Raw genomic sequence first — 19,323 nt, forward strand, 5'->3', positions numbered from 1 at the left:
ATTCAAAGTGAATTTGCATATTAGCTAAATATTCAGTTTGTGCTCTAAATATTTTGGTTGTAAACTAAATGATTAGCTGCTTAACTAAATATTTAGTTTGGAACTAAATATTTTAACTGGACATGATGAAGATTTAACAAAGCAGCTTGTTGTTCCTCCATGTGTGTGTGTGTGTGGGGGGGGGGGGGGGGGAGGTGGAGGCACAGCGGGGCGCCTGGTTTATACAATGACTCTTCCTTCTCCACGCGCACGCGCCTGCCTGCCACGCACGAGCTCGAGACTCCAAAATAACAAACAAAGAGCCGAGCATCTTCAGCTCAATAGAGGATCTTTGATCAGACACAAGGTCGCGCGCGGAGGATTTCACCTCTCAATGAAGAAAGAAAGAAAGAAAGAATGAATGAATGAATGAAAGAAAGAATGAATGAATGAATGAATGAATGAATGAATGAATGAATGCATGCATGCATGCATGATGCAGCGGGTCGGTGCGGTTTACCGTGCGGACGCTGGAAGCGGAGCATCTTCCCGGGTCTCGGTTCCGTCCTGCGCCGTCAGTTCTGACACCATGTGAGCACCGAGCGTGAAAGCTGGCCGTGGGCCCGCCCACTCCACGGAGCCTCCACGGCGCGTCCTCATCCTGCTGCTGCAGGTCTGAAGCCTCCAGGTTCTCCTCCTCCACAGGAACCGCGTCATGGTTACGTCACGACCCGCTGCAAGAAATAACAACTTCCTGCCTGCAGTTTCTGGAAAACACTTAGAAACGTCTGAACTTCAGCAAAACAAGAGAAGAAAAGAAAAGACAAGAAAAGTCCAAATTTGCGGTGAAAAATCTTAAATTTCTATCAAAATCAGATTTCCGAATATGAAAGGGAAATAATCTGATATTTTAGATCAATCAGATATTTTCTAGAAACCGGGAAATGTCTGAGCTTCAAGTCAAAATTTAGCAAAAAAATAAAGAAGAAAGTGATAAATGTCAGAAATTTTCTAGAAAAAAAACATTGACTTTTTTATTAAAAATTTTGAGAAACAAATCTGAAATTTTGAGATTAATATTAGAAATTTCTAGAAAAATCAAAGATTTCTGAATTTGAAAGGTAAGAAAATTAGTAAGAAAGAGCTTGGAAATTCCATTTCCAAAAATCCAAAATATTAAGATTTTTTTTTTAAATTACACATTTTGAGATTGATCTCAGAAAATATTGAAAAACTTCTAAGCTCAAAAAACAAAAACATACTTTTTTTTTTAAACTGAACTTTTCAAGATTAGTCCTGAAAGCTCTAAAATCCCGGAAAGATTTCTTCATATACAAACAATTGTGGGGAAAAAATACATTTTTTTTAGATTTATCTCAGAAATTTTCTGTTTTCTTAATATAAAGCATAAATAAATGTGCAGGAGAAATAACCCAGAAATTTTTGGATTAACTGCAGAAATATTCTAGGAAAATCTCAGAAATGTCTCAGTTCTTCTAATCAAAAATTTGCAAAAAAAAAAAAAGAAAAGTTCTGCAAAAACGTGAAAGTTTCTGAATGTGAAAAGTCATAAATTTACAGTAAAATAATCAAAAACTTTTAGATCAGTCTCAGAAACAAACAGAAAGGAAATTTCTGAGCTCTAAAGTTGAAAATCTTCAATAATTTTTTCTAGAGCGTTTTGCCATAAATGTCGTCCTGTTTTCCGTCTGTAGGGCGGCGCTGTGGTTCGCTGCAGCCTGTCAAACAGAACCCAGAGCCGATGTTCAGTAAATGCGTTGCCATGTTTATTATTCGTTGACAGTCTGAGGTTAGTTCGCCAGCTTACATACAGCACAATGCAACAAGCGAGTTAGTAGCACATCTCAGTATTGCAGCCAGTTCTCCTCTCCGTCCAGTCCGGTCCGGTCCGGTCCGGTCCGGTCCGGTCCGGTCTGGTCCGAGCCCCGCTGAGGGCTCCCTGTTCCGGCTGGTTCTGGATGGAACCAGGAGAACCGGAACATCTGAGCAGCTTCATCACAGAACATCTGCAAACCTCAGGGAAGTCGTTAAAGTCTCTGCTCCGGGTCCAACGACGTCGGAGAAACGAGAAGAAAGGAGCAAATTTCCGTCCAAAAATCCCAGAAAGTTTCTATGAAAACAAACTAAAATTTACAACTTATGAAACTCAGAAATTTCAGAAAAAACAAGAAAATTTGTGAACTCCAAAAGTCAAAAACTTTTAGGAAAAAATTTAGATTAATCTCAGACATTTTCTACAAATTTTTATTCTGAGTTTCAAATGGCAAAAATTTTTAACTTTTGAAACTTAGAAATTTACTTGGTTTTTTTTCTAGAATTTTTCCAAGACTAATCTAAAAATGTGTTTTTTCTATCAGGTTTTTGACTTTTCAATCTCAGAAATTTCAGTTTTTCTCAAAAATTTCTAAGATTAATTTCAAAATTTGACATTCATTTTTGACTTCTCAAAGTAAAAAAAAAAGTCCTTGTTTTTTCTCAAATGTTGAATTTTTTGTAGACTTTTTTGATCTGAAAATCCTGAGTGTTTTTGGCAGACATTGACTCCATTTTTCTGCGCCCGGCACCGTTTGAACGTCACGTTTAATAATCTGTATTTCTGCTGCGTCTCTAAACTCTACAGGAAACAGGAAGAGGGTTGAATTTCCTAATTGTCTTCTCTACAGGATCTGGAGCTACGAAGTGACACGAGGGGAAAGGTCAGCAGCAGACAGTGGGTGGGAGGTCTGGACGTTACAACGCTCAAATCAAACACGTCAATAGATAATAAAAACAATTGGTTATTTTATAAAACAAGCTGTATAAAGTAACAAAAGAGACAATCTTAAGGTTTTATTTACATTCAGAGAAGGAAAACGTGATTTTCTCTTTTTGCCTGCATAACAATGTTCCCGCCTCTCCACAGGAAGCTGGGAGCTTTTTGCAACTAAAAATCACTGCAGTCAGTTAAAACTGGCGCCATCTGGTGGCCAAAGGGACTAACTACCTTTATTACAATGCGGCTGAACTTTTCCCTTTAAAAACTGAGGCACGCTGAAAATGTGTGAAATGAAACATTATATGATGGGATTTATACTTTATTCTGATTACAGGGTTTAGTCGCGCGCTGAAGCTGCACAGAGAAGCAGGTTAGTACCGATTTATCCTCTCAGAACCAAAGTCTGCATCATTCCCGGTTCGCCCATGAAGAATTTAAATGTTTCTATAAAAAAAGTTACGACGTTTGAGTAAAAATGGATGAAGAAACGGAATGAGGCAGAAATATTGATGGGAAATTCAGCTAAATGCATCATATTTGTCCAGCTGCGCCAGTTTTTGCTTTTTAAGGAGAAATTTGAAGCTGTTATATTCTGACAGAGCGATAATAATATGATTCTGAGCTCAACAGTACAAAGCTGCTAACTCCAAGCTTTACAGCAATGGTTAGAAATACGGCAGTGAAGATTCACTGCAAAAACACAAAATAATAGTTAATAGTCCAGCTGCAGTGCAAATAGATTAAATACAAATAACTTGATTTGAAGCTTTAAGTAATTCCATAATATGAAATATTAGTTCAATTTACTTGGAACTAGAACTTTTTCATCAATATTAAGGAATTAATTACTTAAAATAAGTTTCTAAACTTGCTGATAAGATGATTTAAAATGACTTTGGTCTTAATTTAGTGTTTTAATCTGCCTGCACTACAAACTGGACTATAAACTCCTGGTATTACTTTGTGTTTTTGCAGAGTTGAACAGTAAAGAGTAACTTACTGCAGTGGATTTCATTTCATGAATATATATTTGTTTCTATAAAGGAGCCAAATTTGTTCATTTTCTTGCAGTTAGCAGTTTTGCATCAAAAGCTGTAAACATGGAGTAAAACTTCCTGTGGATGTCGGAATCAGGAAGTGGACTCGGTCCGTCTCTGCTGCAGGCATGCACGTGTGGGCGGTTCTGGTTCTGGATCTAGCTGGGCCGGTTCAGGATGCCGGACATGGAGGGAGCGAAGGGCGGCGGCGGCGGGTTGATCGGGGAGGCCGGGCCGGAGCTGCCGTGCGGCGCGGCGGAGCGGCCGCTGTACTGGCCGATGAAGGAGCCGTCCTCGTTGAACTGGATGTCCACGCTGTCGCCGTACTCGGCCAGCGAGTCGTCGCTCCCCAGCTTGCTGTCGTCGCACAGGGCCGCTGGCTGTCCGAGCGTTTCTCGTCGCCGTCGCTGCGGGGAAGCAGAGCGGAACAGCGGTTGTGACGGCGGCGTCAGAACCAGATTTCAACTTTTTCACATTTTGTCACGACCACAACTTTTAGTTTTGCTTTATTTGCAGTTCTGTGGGACAGAAAGTAATGGAAGCAGCTAAAGCAACGGAAATTAATGAATTATTTTCATATGTTTCTGTGTTTTTACAAATGTAAATCTGAAAAGTGTGGTGTGCACATGTATTTAGCCCTTAATACTTTCTAGGACCATCTTTTATTGAGGTTAGAGCTGCAGTTCTCTTTGCAAGTCGCGTTTAGTCGCTTTAATCAACTCCGGTCCATTTCAGAAAGTCTAGTTTGTTTGGGGTGCTGTGAACGCGCAAGCTAACTCTGATCCGGCTACAAACCTCCATCTGGTTCGGTTGAAATGAACTCTGGTTCGGTTTGAATGCACATGAGAACACCAAGCAGACCAGAGACCGCTCCAATAGCAGGAAGTGGACCACAACGCAGGGCATTTTGGGTAAAAACAACCAAAGCTAACATGCTAGCCTAATGCTAGCAGCAGAAATGTCTCATGGTCTTTGGCTAAAGACCACCAGACCTTATGACCTCTAAACCTTATGACTTTAGAGGTCACAAGGTGGCTGAGCTCTCGAGCAGTTCACTGCACTGGATTTTATTGAGGGTTTTGGAGTGAAGAGGGTTTGTTGCTGAAGATGTGCGATATAAATAAAGATACCTTTACCTTTGTATCCAACTGCGTGTCACACTTTCAGATTTTCACTAGTAAAATATTTTGGCTCCACTTTATGTTGAAAACACAATAAGTTTGTGGCTTTGATGCATCAAAATGTTAGAAAGGTCAGAGAGTGTGAATATATTTTAAACGGATTATAATAATCTGCTGTAATCAGAGGAAAACAAAGGGATGGAGAACAAAAAGAGATGAATTTAAACAAAAAGCCATAAAAGCTTGAACAAAAAACAGAAATAAGACGTCGGCTCAAAAGGCTGCAGCGGCTCAGAAAGTTGTTTCCAGTCTGAGACAAATGATTCTGCAGCAACACAAATGTTGGGTTTTTCAAACCTCAGTCACTGAGGTTGGAGATATTAGAACTAAATACTTAGCTTGCTAACTACTTTTGAGCTAAATATTTAGCTTGAAGCTAGTTATTAAGTTTGCTCACTAACTAGCTTTCTAACTAATTTAAAACCAAATATTTAGCTTACTAATGAAGCAAATATTCATTAGCAATATATAGCTAATTAGACTCTTAATCTAATATTTCCATAGTTACAAAGCTAAATAATTAGCTTAATCTGGATCTAATGTTTAGTTTTAAACTGTGATATTTTAATGATGAGGTGAAAATATGGCTGAAATATTTTTCTCCTATAACAGACTCGTCTGAGACGTTTTTAAATTTCTTCTCATTTCCTCATAGAAACATGAAAAACCAGATCCACAGAAATTTGTGTGGCTGCTAAATCCTTTGCACTTCAGAGTGAAAACAAGTTTAATTTCCTCCATCAGTGAAAAATTTCTCAGCCTTTAAAAGTGAAACCAGACAATTGCAACAAAAACAAAAACGACTTCAGGAAGGAGTTTGATGCGAGCGGGAAGCATCCAGGTGAGGTTGCAGGAAAGGTGAGAGCATGACTCAGCACTATTTTATCTGTTTTTTTACTGGTTTTATAAACTGGTTTGGGAGAGAAAACCATCCGATTCCCAGAAAGCAGTGAAACATGTTGAAAATGAGGCGGACATGATAAGCAAGCATCAACTTTAACCATCAGATATTTATCAGATTTAAGAACAGAAAGGTTTTATTTCTATGCCAGTGAGAACGAAGAAGCACATGACAACAGGAAGGCCGACTCCCTCACCTCTCCAGAGATCTGCAGGAAAAGCAGGAGGAGAGGAGAAAGACAGACATGAGCGAAAACAAAACGCAACATTCAGTCTCTTTGCTCCCAGAGCCGGCCCAAGGCATATGCAAATCAATCTGCAGTGCTTAGCGCCTCCAAGAGCACCAAGCTAGCAGGATAAAACAAATACATTTAAAATAAGACTGAATAAATAAGCTCAATGCTTTTACATGTAGAAAATGATTTCTATATCATTTTTATAGCTGTTACACAAATAATCGATTCATCTCTTCCTGCTGTTGACTGATGGTGAAATAAGACATCAAACTTGTTGACTTACTTACTAGTTTGATGTAAATAAGCTCTGAATTAATCGCTCGATAAATTTAGAGTTTATTAAATGTTACATATTTATAATAATATGGCACGATTAATTAGCAAAAAGATTTGTTCCGGCCCAGTTCAGAGCTCAAACCGGGACGTTCAAAGAATCTACATTTCTGGAGAGACTGTGGTTCTGATTAGTCCGATCGGCGGTGACTGTTGGTTCTGATGGTTCTGATTGGTTCCGATCGGCAGTGACTGTTGGTTCTGAATTGGTTCTGATTGGTTCCGATCGGCAGTGACTGTTGGTTCTGATTGGTTCCGATCGGCAGTGACTGTTGGTTCTGATTGGTTCTGATTGGTTCCGATCGGCAGTGACTGTTGGTTCTGATTGGTTCCGATCGGCAGTGACTGTTGGTTCTGATTGGTTCCGATCGGCAGTGATTGTTGGTTCTGATTGGTTCTGATTGGTTCCGATCGGCAGTGACTGTTGGTTCTGATTGGTTCTGATTGGTTCCGATCGGCAGTGACTGTTGGTTCTGATTGGTTCCGATCGCGGTGACCGTTGGTTCTGATTGGTTCCGATCGGCAGTGACTGTTGGTTCTGATTGGTTCCGATCGGCAGTGACTGTTGGTTCTGATTGGTTCCGATCGCAGTGATTGTTGGTTCTGATTGGTTCTGATTGGTTCCGATCGGCAGTGATTGTTGGTTCTGATTGGTTCTGATTGGTTCCGATCGCAGTGATTGTTGGTTCTGATTGGTTCTGATTGGTTCCGATCGCGGTGACTGTTAGTTCTGATTGGTTCCGATCGGCAGTGATTGTTGGTTCTGTTTGGTTCCGATCGGCAGTGATTGTTGGTTCTGATTGGTTCTGATTGGTTCTGATTGGTTCCGATCGCGGTGACTCACCTGTACTCGCCGAAGGTTTCATCCTTGTTCTGAAGGTCGAAGTCGATCTCCTTTTTCTCTTTGTCCTTCACTGTGAGGAGAAAAACGTTCTTCTACATCAGCACCTTGTGTTTCCGTCGTGTTTTCCGTCGGATCATCGGTTTGGGCGTACCTGCATATTTCCCCCCCCTGCTGCGCTTGATGAGGCAGAGGATGAGGAGGATGAGGATGAGGAGCACGATGGCGCTGACGAGTCCAATCAGCCAGCCCTGGGTGGCAAACCGGCCCGGCATTTCCGACGGCACTGAGGCAGAAACGTTTCACCTTCATAACGTCTTCATGAACGTAAACAACATTCAGTCCAGGCAGTTTGTGCGACGCACCTGGTCCGACGGTCCGCAGCATTTCCTGCCAGTGCGTGTTGTTGTCGTGCAGGATCCTCAGGCTGTACTCGGTTCCTGGCTGGAGGCCCGTCAGCGAATAGAAACCTTGCGTGGAGTTGATCAGCTCTGACTCCTCCCACTGACCGCCGGCTGCACACAAAGAGAAGCAACACAAGTTTGCTGCTGCGTTTCTGTCACTAATGTCAATATTCTGCATATGTGTACATAATTTCGCAATAGTAATGTTTCCATTAAATAAGAAACGTAATTAAAATCCCTTGTGAATCAGTTTGTTTACGCGATAAGTCTTTAAAAAACTACTTCCTGTCTGTCGTCTTCTTTGTCGTTTCCTCCAGGAGTAACATCCGGTTTTTGATCATGTGACTCTTGTGACATGAAAGAAGTGTTTCCATTGCAGTTTCGCAAAATAAAACCAATTTTTATATGACCAAACAAACTAACTCAGACGAGCGCAAAAAACTTTTAATCAAAATTTAAAAAAAATTTCCCCAAAATTGGCGTCTTTCCATTAAAAAATTATTTTCGTAATTCCAATTTGCGGTTATATGGTTACTGAAACTGCAGTTACTGATGTATTTTTGTCTAAAGTAATCTGAAGTCTGCAGAATAGAATAAAAATATATTGTAGAAATAAAATGTTCATGTTTAATAAACATTGAAAAAACCAGCATGTCAGAGCAGAAAACCTGCTGGTTTTTAAATGTTATTTAAACACCAGCATGTCAGAGCAGAAAACCTGCTGGTTTTCAAATGTTATTTAAACACCAGCATGTCAGTAAATACTTGTTGAGCTTGCTGGGAGCAGGATGCTGGTCTCCTAGCAACCAGCAGGACTGAAACTGGGTGCAATTTGGAGGAGTGCGTCCTTCTCCCTGCCTGTCCCATTACGTCTAGTTTCCACCGTTTTAGAAACGGACTGGAGGTGGATTTGGACGTGTCCTGCTGCTCACCGCTCTTCCGCAGGTAGTGGATGTGGAAGCCGTGGTTCCGGTGGCGGTCTTCAGGCACCCAGCTCAGATTGAACGACGTGACACTGGAAACCACGGTGATGTTTGTGGGAGGAGCTACAGGAAGCAGAGAGACGTTTACATATGCGATTCTACTAAAGTGCAATAGAACCGTTTAACTTTTGTGAAGTTACAGAGTCAAAATTTAACATTCATCCTGTCAAGAGAAAAAAGATGGGGGTTCAGTGTGTCTACCTCCTTCCAGCAGCGTGGCGCCCCTCCGGGTGATGGGCGGACCCTGTCCTGCCTGCCGCCGTGCGTGCGATGACCTTAAACAGGTAATAGCTGCTGGGGTCCAGGTTCTTCAGTTCCACCTGGTTTACGTTGAAAACATTGATCATCTGGATCTCCATCTGGCTGCCTCCCTCTGACATGACGCAAACCAGGCCCAACGTCAGACAAACTCATCCTGAATAAAGTCCCTGTTTGCAAACCCAGATGTTACCTTGCTGATATTGCACCTCGTAGCCCTGAAGTTCTCCGTTAACTTCATGCGGAGGAGTCCAGTGGAGAATCAGTGACGTTTCCGTTGGGCTTTCAAACCTCAGAGATGCAGGAGGACCAGGAGCTGTGAAGACAAAAGAAGGACGGCAGAAAAATCGCTGGTTAGCCAGGAAAACCGAGCGAGGAGCCCAAACTCCTCTGTGTTGTTTCCATAACTTAAAGATGACCTGTTAAGATTCCTGATTCATTACATTTTTCACTAGATGAGATTTTAATCTGCTTATTTCAATCTGTTTTAAATCCAAACAGGCTGCTGCTGGCCACCCAACACAACGTTTACACTATTGAGAAAATGACTGAAAACGGATGGGAAATCATACAACGGTACGTCTTGGAAAAGCAGAAGTGGAGCCTCCTGCTCAACCAACAAGGATGTACCAAGTGGTTTCTGGATGGAAAGTCAGCCACACTAAAAAAACACAAAACCTTACCAAGTAATTTTGTTGTAATTTTTGGTGATCTGGCAGTGGAGCGAGAACTGGACCTACACCGGGGTTGCTAGGCAACGGGCCGGGCTTTCCTGTGGTTGCTAGGTAACCTCAGGTGCCTGCTGACTCGTCACGTTACAGTCTGAATCTTTTTGAAACCAAAAACATGAACTTTCTGCCAAAAAATGGCTGAGTGTTTCTCTAAGTGCTGTTGAACCGTTTGTTTCTAGAAACAGCAGGAACCCAAATGGAGGAATAAAAAGTGCAAAAGGAGAATTTCCCATCGAGTTCCCCTTTAGAACTGCCTGGTTTGTCTCAGAGCTGCAGACCAAATGGATCTAAACGTCGCCTCACCTCCCTCTGGCGTGTTGAAACGCGTCGGTGAGGAGCGAGGGCTCTCCCCTTTGCTGTTGAAGGCGGTGAGCTCCAGTTCGTACTGGGAGAACAGACGCAGACCAGTGACCTCGGCGGCCGTCTTGGGACCGTGGACCTCCACCACCCAGTGGTTCCTGTTCGCCAGTTTGTGTTGCTCCAGTCGGTGCTCTCCGCCGTGTGGTGGTGTTTGCCCAGGGACCTCCTGTCCCGTCACTGGAGGAACCCAGCCTCCTGATGTACAGCTGAAGAAGAAGAAAGATGATGCTGCCTTACTGGAGTCCAACCCTGGATTCTACAATCTAAACCAACTGGGTTTACTGGTTCACATGTCCATCAGTTCTCTCCCACTCTGCAGAATCTCACCAAATGTTTTCCTCTGGTTTCCACTGCAGAACAACTTACATTTAATTTCCACCAACACTCCTTGGGTCTCCATCAATCAGAGTGATGTCAGCGCGCCGCAGGCAGCCATTTTGTTTGACAAACATGTTTAAGCTTCAATTTAATTGGACTTTGATGTCAGAGCAACTCTATGACAAAGTATTAGAGCCAAGCTAAACTTCACTTTTAACTACAACATTTTTTCTTGTGATACTAGGAGAATAAATTTGTAGTATTACAAAAATAAAGGCATAATTTTATGAAAACTGCAACATAAAATGTTTTTATATTATGTACAAATAAAAAATGAAATCAAATGAGTTTGTTGAGCATCTTATACTTTGGTAAAAGTTGTACAATAAAACTTCATTGTGATTTTTAATGTTCTGACTCATCAGCATCAAATTATCAATAGCAAGACTTTTAAAACTAAGGATTTTTTTTACTTTGAATAAGAAAATTACTAATAAATTAGTTTGTTTCTTGTTGCATTTTGCAAAATATTTGGTAGGTTTCTGTGTTTTTGCAAGGAAGCAGCTCTCCCTCTGGTGGGAAACGTTTCCCAGGATATTCCAGGACGTCATAAGGAAACGTACCCTGTAGCCCAGCAGGTGGCCGCGGACGTTCTGCGCTTCGTTCCACGTCACTCTGACGGTGCTGTTCACCACGGTGAAGGCAACGCCGCTGGGCGGCTCCTCCGGCTCTGCAAGGAGACACAGGCTTTTATTTTGACAGTCTGATGTGAGGGAAAGGTTTCGATTTGAAGTGATGGACATTGATAATCCTGAGAGGGAGCCAAAGAAAACATAATAAATAAATGATTTAATCTTGCACTAGTTGAACCTGGTCCTTTCATCTCTTAAATAGTTTAATATCAGCATAAATAACTGAGTTTGAAGAGTCACAATGAGGTACAAAAATGCTCATATTGCTTTAAATTGGACTTTTTTCTGTTTAAAACCACAAATTTCACTGTATTTATTCAGGAATTTTATGACATACAGTATTTACACATTTTGCTATTTTATAGCCTGATTCTAATCCGTATTAAAATAATATTTTTTCTCATAAATACCCCATTATGACAACCTGGAAACTTTTTTCTTTTGTAAATTAAAAATCACATTTACAAAGGATTCAACAGCCTTTGCGTAATATTTTCAGTTTGTGTTTGTAATGACTCTCTGCCACCACTAGGGGGCAGTAGCAAACTCACAGCTGGAACCTGTTTGTTTTTAACTGATGCTGCATTAATAAACTAAACTGTCACACAGTTATAGATTTATATGTAAAAGTTAAAAATACATCAGAATATTTATTTTTCTACAAAATTTAAAGAATAATTTCAAACTGAAGTCAGAAATGAGAATTTTACCCGTCCCAAAAGCATCATCATAACTGTCAGAGTCAGTCTGGAGTGAGAAAGTTGGACTTCCTGACTGTGATGAATAAACAATGAGGAGACGTACTGTCCTCCCCGGAGTGTCCAGTCTTTGCCTCGGGAGTCGGTCCCGACTCGATGGCGTTGACAGCCTGGACTTTGATCTCAAACGGCGTGAAGGTTCCCGTCTCGTTCACCGTGAACGGCGGAGACTTGACGAAGGCCCAGTTCCATTCTGCGTCTTTATCGTTGGCCTCCGCCAGTACACCCGGTACTGGAAGTCCTGGCCGTTGTGGAGACGCTTTTCCATCTCCTGCGGAGGGAAAGCAACAGATTGGGTTAAAGTTTGGAGGCGTTTCCTGTTTGGAAGCGCTTCCTGTTTGGAAGCGAAGCGCTGAGCCACTCACGTCCCAGGTGATGAGCAGAACGCCCGGCTCTGTGGAGTTGGTGCGAACATTTGTGGGGTTCGAACGTGGCGCTGTGGGAAAGTGGAGCAGAGAAAAAAATGAGGATTTTTATTTCAGCTCGTTTCCAGAAGAACCAACTGTAACACTAGAAATAATATAAAAAATCTACTCAACTGATCAAACTATCAATAATTCTATATCTACAAATTGCATCATCAGATGGACCAAAATATACAGTTCAGTGGAAATTTTGGTGTTTCAATGACCAAAATGATAATAATTTATGAAACCTAAAGAAAAACTGCAATTTTTGGCTAAACGTGTTTGATTTTCCATCCAGTGGGAAGAAAATCCAGAAATTTTCCTGAGTGTTGAAGCTCCAGAGTAAAGCTGCTCAGGTAGAAGTGAACAGTGCAGCGCAGTAGAAACACCTGCAGGCGGAGTGCTGCGCGGCTCGGTGGGCTCGCTGGCTTTGCTTTGGCCCAGTTCGTTCACGGCGGCAACCCTGAAGCGGTAGCGGCAGAAAGGCTGCAGGCTGAACTGGAAGTGGCTGAAGTCTCCAGGAACCGTCGTCCATTTCCTCCACGCCACGGCGCCGCTGTCCGTCAGCGGCTTCTCCTCGGCCTCAACGATGAACTCTATAGGCAGAAACTCGGGCCGTAAGCGATAACGCCTCAACGCACCATTAATCTGACAATATTAACCATAAGTAAATTACGCCCGTGTTGCACCACATTCTGTGACCACAGGAGGCGCTGTTGCATTTTAACTCGAGGCACAACGCAGAAATGAAGACAAAGAAAAAGCCGAACTATGTTTTGAGTTTCCAGTTTGATAATAATGAAGCTCAGGTGACTTTTTTTTAGAAATCCAAACCGAACAGAAGCGTCTGAGTTTTTGAGCCTCTCTACCTGTTATGGGGCTGTTGTGTGAAGATCCTGGGGTCCAGCTGAGGGTGGCGCTGTGGTCCTCAATGGGGGACAGCGACACAGAGCTGGGGGGGTCCGGTGGAGCTGCGGCCCAGAAAGTGGCTGCGGTTAGATGCATCTCATCTTCACCAGGAATCTGATCTTAACTCTTAGCTGTTAGCGTTTATTTCAGCTTTTAGCCGAGTTCACTGCTGAGCTGCTAAGGAGACAACTAGACAACAACATCCTGGATATTCAACCAACACTGGTTAAACCAATAAACTAAAGTAAAGCCACTTCCATACCTAACACAGTGATGGAGCCGGTGGCCGTCACCTGGCCCACCGGGTCAGTTCTGATCTCACAGGAAAACCTTCCTGTGTCGTCTTGCTGGACTTTTTTCACTTGTAACGTGTGGTTCCTGTGAACGCTGTACCTGGATCTAGAGAGAAAACGTGATGCAAATATCAAACAACTGGACAATAAATCAATAACAATATATGTTGCAACAGACATGATCAATAACAACAGATAATACGTCTGACAGACTATTAAATATATAGACATGTTGCAACAGAAGATCCTTCCCCGAGCTAACAATGACTAGCATCGGTTTTAGCTGTCAAATTATCAACTTAGAGATAAACATTAAGTGCATCCGTGAAAGAAAAAGCAACGCAGCGATTTGCTACTAACCGTCAACACGACACAGTTCAGGAGGAAAAATATTCCACCAGTCTGTCAGCATTTCAGTCGATATCAAAAATGATCAATATTGACTGATACGAAGCACTGATACGTTTTCAGTCATATTGATCAGCCTTCCAAACAACCAAAGCCTGATAAATATGACTGGATGAAATGGAGGTGGAATGATCCAGATTCTGGATGGTCAGCAGAACCAGTTTGTTTCCATGCAGTTTTGCCTTTGTTCAGGTTTGTGATCGTTTACTTGTGAGGCTTTGAGAAGTTCAGGTGCTGTTCGTCTTTTTTCCACAGGACGTCGGCACGCAGCCGAGGGTCTTTGTAGAAGTGACAGTCCAGGTAAGCAGTTTGTCCCCGGTGGACGTGAACGTCCTGCGGACCTTTAAGAATCACAGTTCGATCTGGAAGAGAGAGGAACCATGTTTTATTTTGGACATCCATCAAATCACCTTTAATCACAGGAGGATCGTTTTACATTCATAAGAGCATAAAAGTAAATAAATATGACATAAACAGCAGTTAAAAGGAGAAGAAAGCTGAAAACTCCCTCACTGAAGACTTCCAGGTTAGCGGTGATGGAGATGTCGGCGTTATCAACAGAGCAGGTGTAGGCGCCGCTGTCCTCATGGGTGACGTTGACCAGTTCAACCGTCCCATTGGTGAATAAGGAAACACGATTATCCAACAGCAGAGAAACGGCGTCCTCACGCAGCCTAAACACAGAGAATCAGACTGTTCATTATGATAAAGAACGCTGCTATAGCATTAGCCAGTCTCAAGTTATAACTGTAGCATTTAGCATTAGCCTGACTAAAGTTATAACTGGCTTTATATAACTGTAGCATTTAGCATTAGCATGACTAAAGTTATGACTGTAGCGCTCTAGCATTAGCCTGACTAAAGTTATAACTAACTGTAGCATTTAGCATTAGCATGACTAAAGTTATGACTGTAGCGCTCTAGCATTAGCCTGACTAAAGTTATAACAAACTGTAGCATTTAGCATTAGCCTGACTTAATAAAGTTATAACTGTAGAAAGTAGATGAATTCTTGTCTGGATTACAACTTTTCTCACATTGTAATGTTTTTTTAATCATTATTTCTGTTTTTTATCACTTTGAATTTCCCTCTACGCTAAAGTAGTATATATTTTGACTTAAGTAGTATATATTTATACTACATCTGGGGGTCATCAACGAATACACACAAATATGAATCTCAGAAACTAATCTGACAAAATTTATAGAGGTATTTTTCTTTTCATATGGGTTTATGCTGCAAAAGTCATCAAAGTTGTTTCATTTTATTTGTTTCTTTAGTATTATCAGTGTGTGGAATCACTTTGGTGTATAGAACTTTAAATTCTCACCTTGATTCGAGTTTTTTTTGTTCTAGATTAAATTCTGTGTTTCTCACCATGTAATCTGAGGTCGGGGAGCACCAAACGACTCACAGTCCATGTTGACTTGTTCACCTTCAAACACTTTGTACACAATCCCATCAGAAGACAGGATCTGAGGCGGCAGCTCTGCAGGACAGAACCAGACTCATCCACACATTCAGGAGCATGACGGTGATTTCATACACAGCACAGTGTGACGCTTCCCCACCGACGACAAACAGGTTGATGTTCTGCAGGATGGAGCCGTGAACGTTGGTGGCTTCACACTGATAGATGGCCGTGTCAGAAACGACCACGTCCCTCAGGATCAGCGCGCTGCCGGTCACGATGCGGCGAGGATCCGGGTCCACCGCTGCCCAGGGATTTACGCCCAAAAGAAAGATGGCGGCGCAGGAGAGAGAAAAAGAAAAACAGGCACAATGAGGAGGCGACTCATGCTGCTGCGCCGCGATTATTATCTGTAATCAGGGTTCTGTGAAGCACAGAAACTGTCCCAGACGTTATCGCGATAAGCAATGATATTGTTGTTTTGAGACCATTTCAAGGCAACATAATTGTAAATGCATAATAATTTCTTTCTCTTATTTATTCCTATTTTTTCCCACTGAATTATTGCCACCATTTTGAGCCATTAGTTGCTAAAAGCAATCCTTTGTTCTGTCCTCCATTACTGGTCTGAGTTAACTGTGGCAGAGAAACCTTTCATGTATTTCAGGTTGTTTTTATCTTGTACGTTAATTTATTTACTTATTTGTTGGTTTTTAGATGCTCCTGCTTTCATTCGTTAATTCGGTCTGAACTGGATTCCTCTGATCTACGTTTCTGTCTCCATCTCATTGTGTTTTTCAGTTGCTTCTGCTCTCAGACTATTTCCCTTTATGGACAATAAAATGTTTATAATGTTATTTTTTATTCTGGTCTTCGTTTAAAACAGTTTTCTGTATTTTTGAAGCTTCTTTCTTTTCTTCATTTCTGTTATTTCATAATTTTTCTTGGATTCCTTGCTAATGTCACACATTGTTTATTTTCACCCCATCTTTAATTGATCTTCTTAGATCAAAATGTCTTCACTTTTTCTAAATTTTAGTCCTTTGTTACTTTCCTCTATTTACCCAAACTTTCTACTTTTTTTTTTTTGTCCTTTCATTTATCTTTTTTGATTTTCTCCTTTCGTGTTTCCAGTTTCATACTTTTCTCTAGTGGAGATAAGCGTCTTTCTCTGGACGTTTATCTAAAACGTTTCTGTCTCGGTGAGGCTGATCTTATTTTGCTCTTCGGGACAGAAGTCAGACTGAGCGGTGCCAGATCGTCTCAACCTTTAAATTACAGGATATCAAAATTAAAGAGAAACTGAGTGAAAGGAAATGTTTCTGTATGACTTTGTAAGTATTTCTTCTCTACAAAAGACAATATTCTGATCAGATAAATTTGTTCTTTAGTTGTTTCATGATAAATATTCAGTTTAAAGAAATAAAAGGAAGGTCTGAATTGTGTCCCACCTGTGAGCGGCTCGCCGTTGATTCTCCAGGTGATGGCGGGTTCCGGGTTCCCCTTGACCAGGCAGTCCAGCCTCACGGTTTCCCCCGGCGCGTACTTCAGGTCTGGAAACTCCTTCATCCAGTAGGGAGCCGCTGGACAGACACACAGACTTTACCGTCATTAAACACTCAAAATCTGTGAAATTTCATTTAATAGTTCTAAAATAAATGAACAGGTAGGATCAAGAACCGTTTCCCAGTCGTTTATTTACTTATGGGCTCCTGCAGCGTGATGTATTTGCGTGATGACGTAACATAAACGCTCCGTGTTTTGCTTTAGGGAATATCCAAGATGGCGTCGAGAAAGAAGCGCTCCAAAGCATGTTTATGTTTCACACAAAAAACAAAACTAGGCCCATATATATAAATATCTCCTATGTTTTAACATAAGAAAGAAGAAGAACAAACTTAATAATGACTCGAGTGACTCGCTCAGAGAACCAAGCATAGAACTAGATTAATAGATCGACCCTTATTGATCGACCCTTATTGATCGACCCTTATTGATCGGGCCGTTGTCACTGATACGCCATTCAGAATGTTTTTCAATATCAGGACCGATACAAATATTAATATCGGATCGGTTTCTCCTTTAACTCTTCTATTCAAACTATATTTGTTTCGTTTTCTGATCGACCTGGCATCTTTTTTGACCTTTGACCTTCTGACTGAGGCATGCAGAGCCAGAGAGCGTTGAACTGTGTGACTCGGTGTTGAACCTGCTTTCTTTGTGTTGCTGAAAGGTTTTCGTGTGGTTGTCACCTTTCACAGTGACGGTGAAGGAGTGTGTCGCATTCCCGTGGATGTTGTGCGCCCTGCAGCGGTACTCGCCGTCATCGTCCTCAGTGATGCTGTCAAAGTGAAGCCAGCGGTCGAAGCTGTCCAGCGAGGCACTCGTGGTCTTCAGGTCGCCGTCCGTCTTCTGCCACTCCACCCAGGGAGTCGGTCTGCAGAGACGCAGGTGCATGGGGATGATGCACAACATCACAAATTCACCAGGTGACTAAACCGTCCAATCACTGAACAGATAAATAGATCCACCAAAACTTTCAACGGAAACAGAAACAAAACTGAAATTATCATCTTTGGGCCGAAAGAGTCAATGCACAGCTTCAGCTATTACAGCTGTAAACTAGAGATCAGACTGACCTCTGACCTCTAACCTGAACCTTCAGAGCTACATAAAGCCGGATCCAAAGACAGCCTTCTCTCACCTGAGGAACAGGTGAGAGAAACTCGTCCAGGCTTTGATTTCTGCAGCAGGTCTGACTGACAAACTGACGGCCCAGAACCCTGCTGGTCCAGAACCCTGCTGGTCCAGAATGCTGCTGGCCCAGAACCCTGCTGGCCCAGAACCCTGCTGGCCCAGAACCCTGCTGGTCCAGAACCCTGCTGGCCCAGAACCCTGCTGGCCCAGAACCCTGCTGGCCCAGAACCCTGCTGGCCCAGAACCCTGCTGGCCCAGAACCCTGCTGGTCCAGAACCCTGCTGGCCCAGAACCCTGCTGGCCCAGAATGCTGCTGGTTCAGAACCCTGCTGGTCCAGAACCCTGCTGGCCCAGAACCCTGCTGGTCCAGAACCCTGCTGGCCCAGAACCCTGCTGGTCCAGAACCCTGCTGGTCCAGAATGCTGCTGGTCCAGAACCCTGCTGGTCCAGAATGCTGCTGGTCCAGAACCCTGCTGGTCCAGAACGCTGCTGGTCCAGAACTCTGCTGGTCCAGAACCCTGCTGGCCCAGAACCCTGCTGGTCCAGAACCCTGCTGGTCCAGAACGCTGCAGCTGGAGTTCTGACTAGAACCAGGGAGATAGAGACACCGCCCAGTTCTGCACCATGCGGTTCTGCAGCGCCCGGTTCTGCAGTCCTTCACTAAGAGGAGAAACTTCAAACTCCTGCTGGTCGTTTATAAATCGGCTTCAGTCCTGCCGCCTTACAGTGTCTCTTGTCCTTCACATCAAATGGTGAAACTTCGCCACCAATATGCGTCCAGCTCTACTGAGCTCCGCTAACGAGCTAGCTGTGCTGAACCAGAGAGAAATCTACAAGCTGCAGGAAACGGCCATCGCTTTACCCTGCAGTGTGACATAAGAATCGGAGGCAGTGAGATAAAGAAAGTTTCTTTACCCAAAGTTCAACACTCTTGCATCAAAAGACTGAATTCCTCCTCCAGGTTTGCCAGTCTTGCTAATGACAGAGTTATGTGATTCAGGCATTCTGATACAGATGCTAAACTTTCAGTCAAACTTTATGAATACTGCACACACACACTTCAGCAAAGCATTCTGGGATTCTTACAGGCCTTTGGGGATACATTCGAGGGTGACACTTTGACCCCTGAGGGCCTGCACTGCGGTGTGGGAGCCATGGGGGTGGAGTAGATCTGGTCTTCTTCCACGAACAACTTCGTTACCTGGGAAAGAAAAACAAGAATACATAAGGTGATGGTCCGGTCGACCCGGTTCTCCTGGAACCAGAACATCTGCTCCACCTGCAGCTGCTGTGGTTCTGAGTCAAACCAGCCTGTTCCCCTCCTGGCCAGAGGGGGCGCTGCACCAAGAACCACTGAAGGAAACGACAGAAAAACCTCTGAAGACACTGAGAGCAACTTCCTGTTTCACC

General features: G+C 42.7%; 1 protein-coding gene across 1 annotated transcript in view; it reads right to left on the minus strand.

Annotated features, from left to right (window-relative positions):
* Positions 1 to 3,041: 3,041 nt before the first annotated feature.
* Positions 3,042 to 19,323, minus strand: part of LOC129377018 (neural cell adhesion molecule L1.1-like) — a 34,779-nt gene continuing 18,497 nt past the window's right edge. Inside the window, 26 exon segments of the mRNA XM_055056744.1 lie at positions 3,042 to 4,165; positions 4,168 to 4,199; positions 7,287 to 7,356; positions 7,438 to 7,569; positions 7,649 to 7,798; positions 8,620 to 8,733; positions 8,872 to 8,923; positions 8,925 to 9,043; positions 9,122 to 9,244; positions 9,963 to 10,151; positions 10,154 to 10,195; positions 10,198 to 10,225; positions 10,961 to 11,067; positions 11,834 to 12,004; positions 12,007 to 12,058; positions 12,153 to 12,223; positions 12,584 to 12,790; positions 13,064 to 13,165; positions 13,366 to 13,502; positions 14,013 to 14,166; positions 14,318 to 14,478; positions 15,183 to 15,294; positions 15,377 to 15,520; positions 16,668 to 16,799; positions 17,469 to 17,653; positions 19,000 to 19,114. Coding sequence (XP_054912719.1) covers positions 3,951 to 4,165; positions 4,168 to 4,199; positions 7,287 to 7,356; positions 7,438 to 7,569; positions 7,649 to 7,798; positions 8,620 to 8,733; positions 8,872 to 8,923; positions 8,925 to 9,043; positions 9,122 to 9,244; positions 9,963 to 10,151; positions 10,154 to 10,195; positions 10,198 to 10,225; positions 10,961 to 11,067; positions 11,834 to 12,004; positions 12,007 to 12,058; positions 12,153 to 12,223; positions 12,584 to 12,790; positions 13,064 to 13,165; positions 13,366 to 13,502; positions 14,013 to 14,166; positions 14,318 to 14,478; positions 15,183 to 15,294; positions 15,377 to 15,520; positions 16,668 to 16,799; positions 17,469 to 17,653; positions 19,000 to 19,114 — 3,116 coding nt within the window. The 3' untranslated portion in view covers positions 3,042 to 3,950.

This window comes from Poeciliopsis prolifica, unplaced genomic scaffold (genome assembly GCF_027474105.1).
Source record: "Poeciliopsis prolifica strain line A6 unplaced genomic scaffold, Auburn_PproV2 SCAFFOLD046, whole genome shotgun sequence".
Lineage (NCBI taxonomy): Eukaryota > Metazoa > Chordata > Actinopteri > Cyprinodontiformes > Poeciliidae > Poeciliopsis > Poeciliopsis prolifica.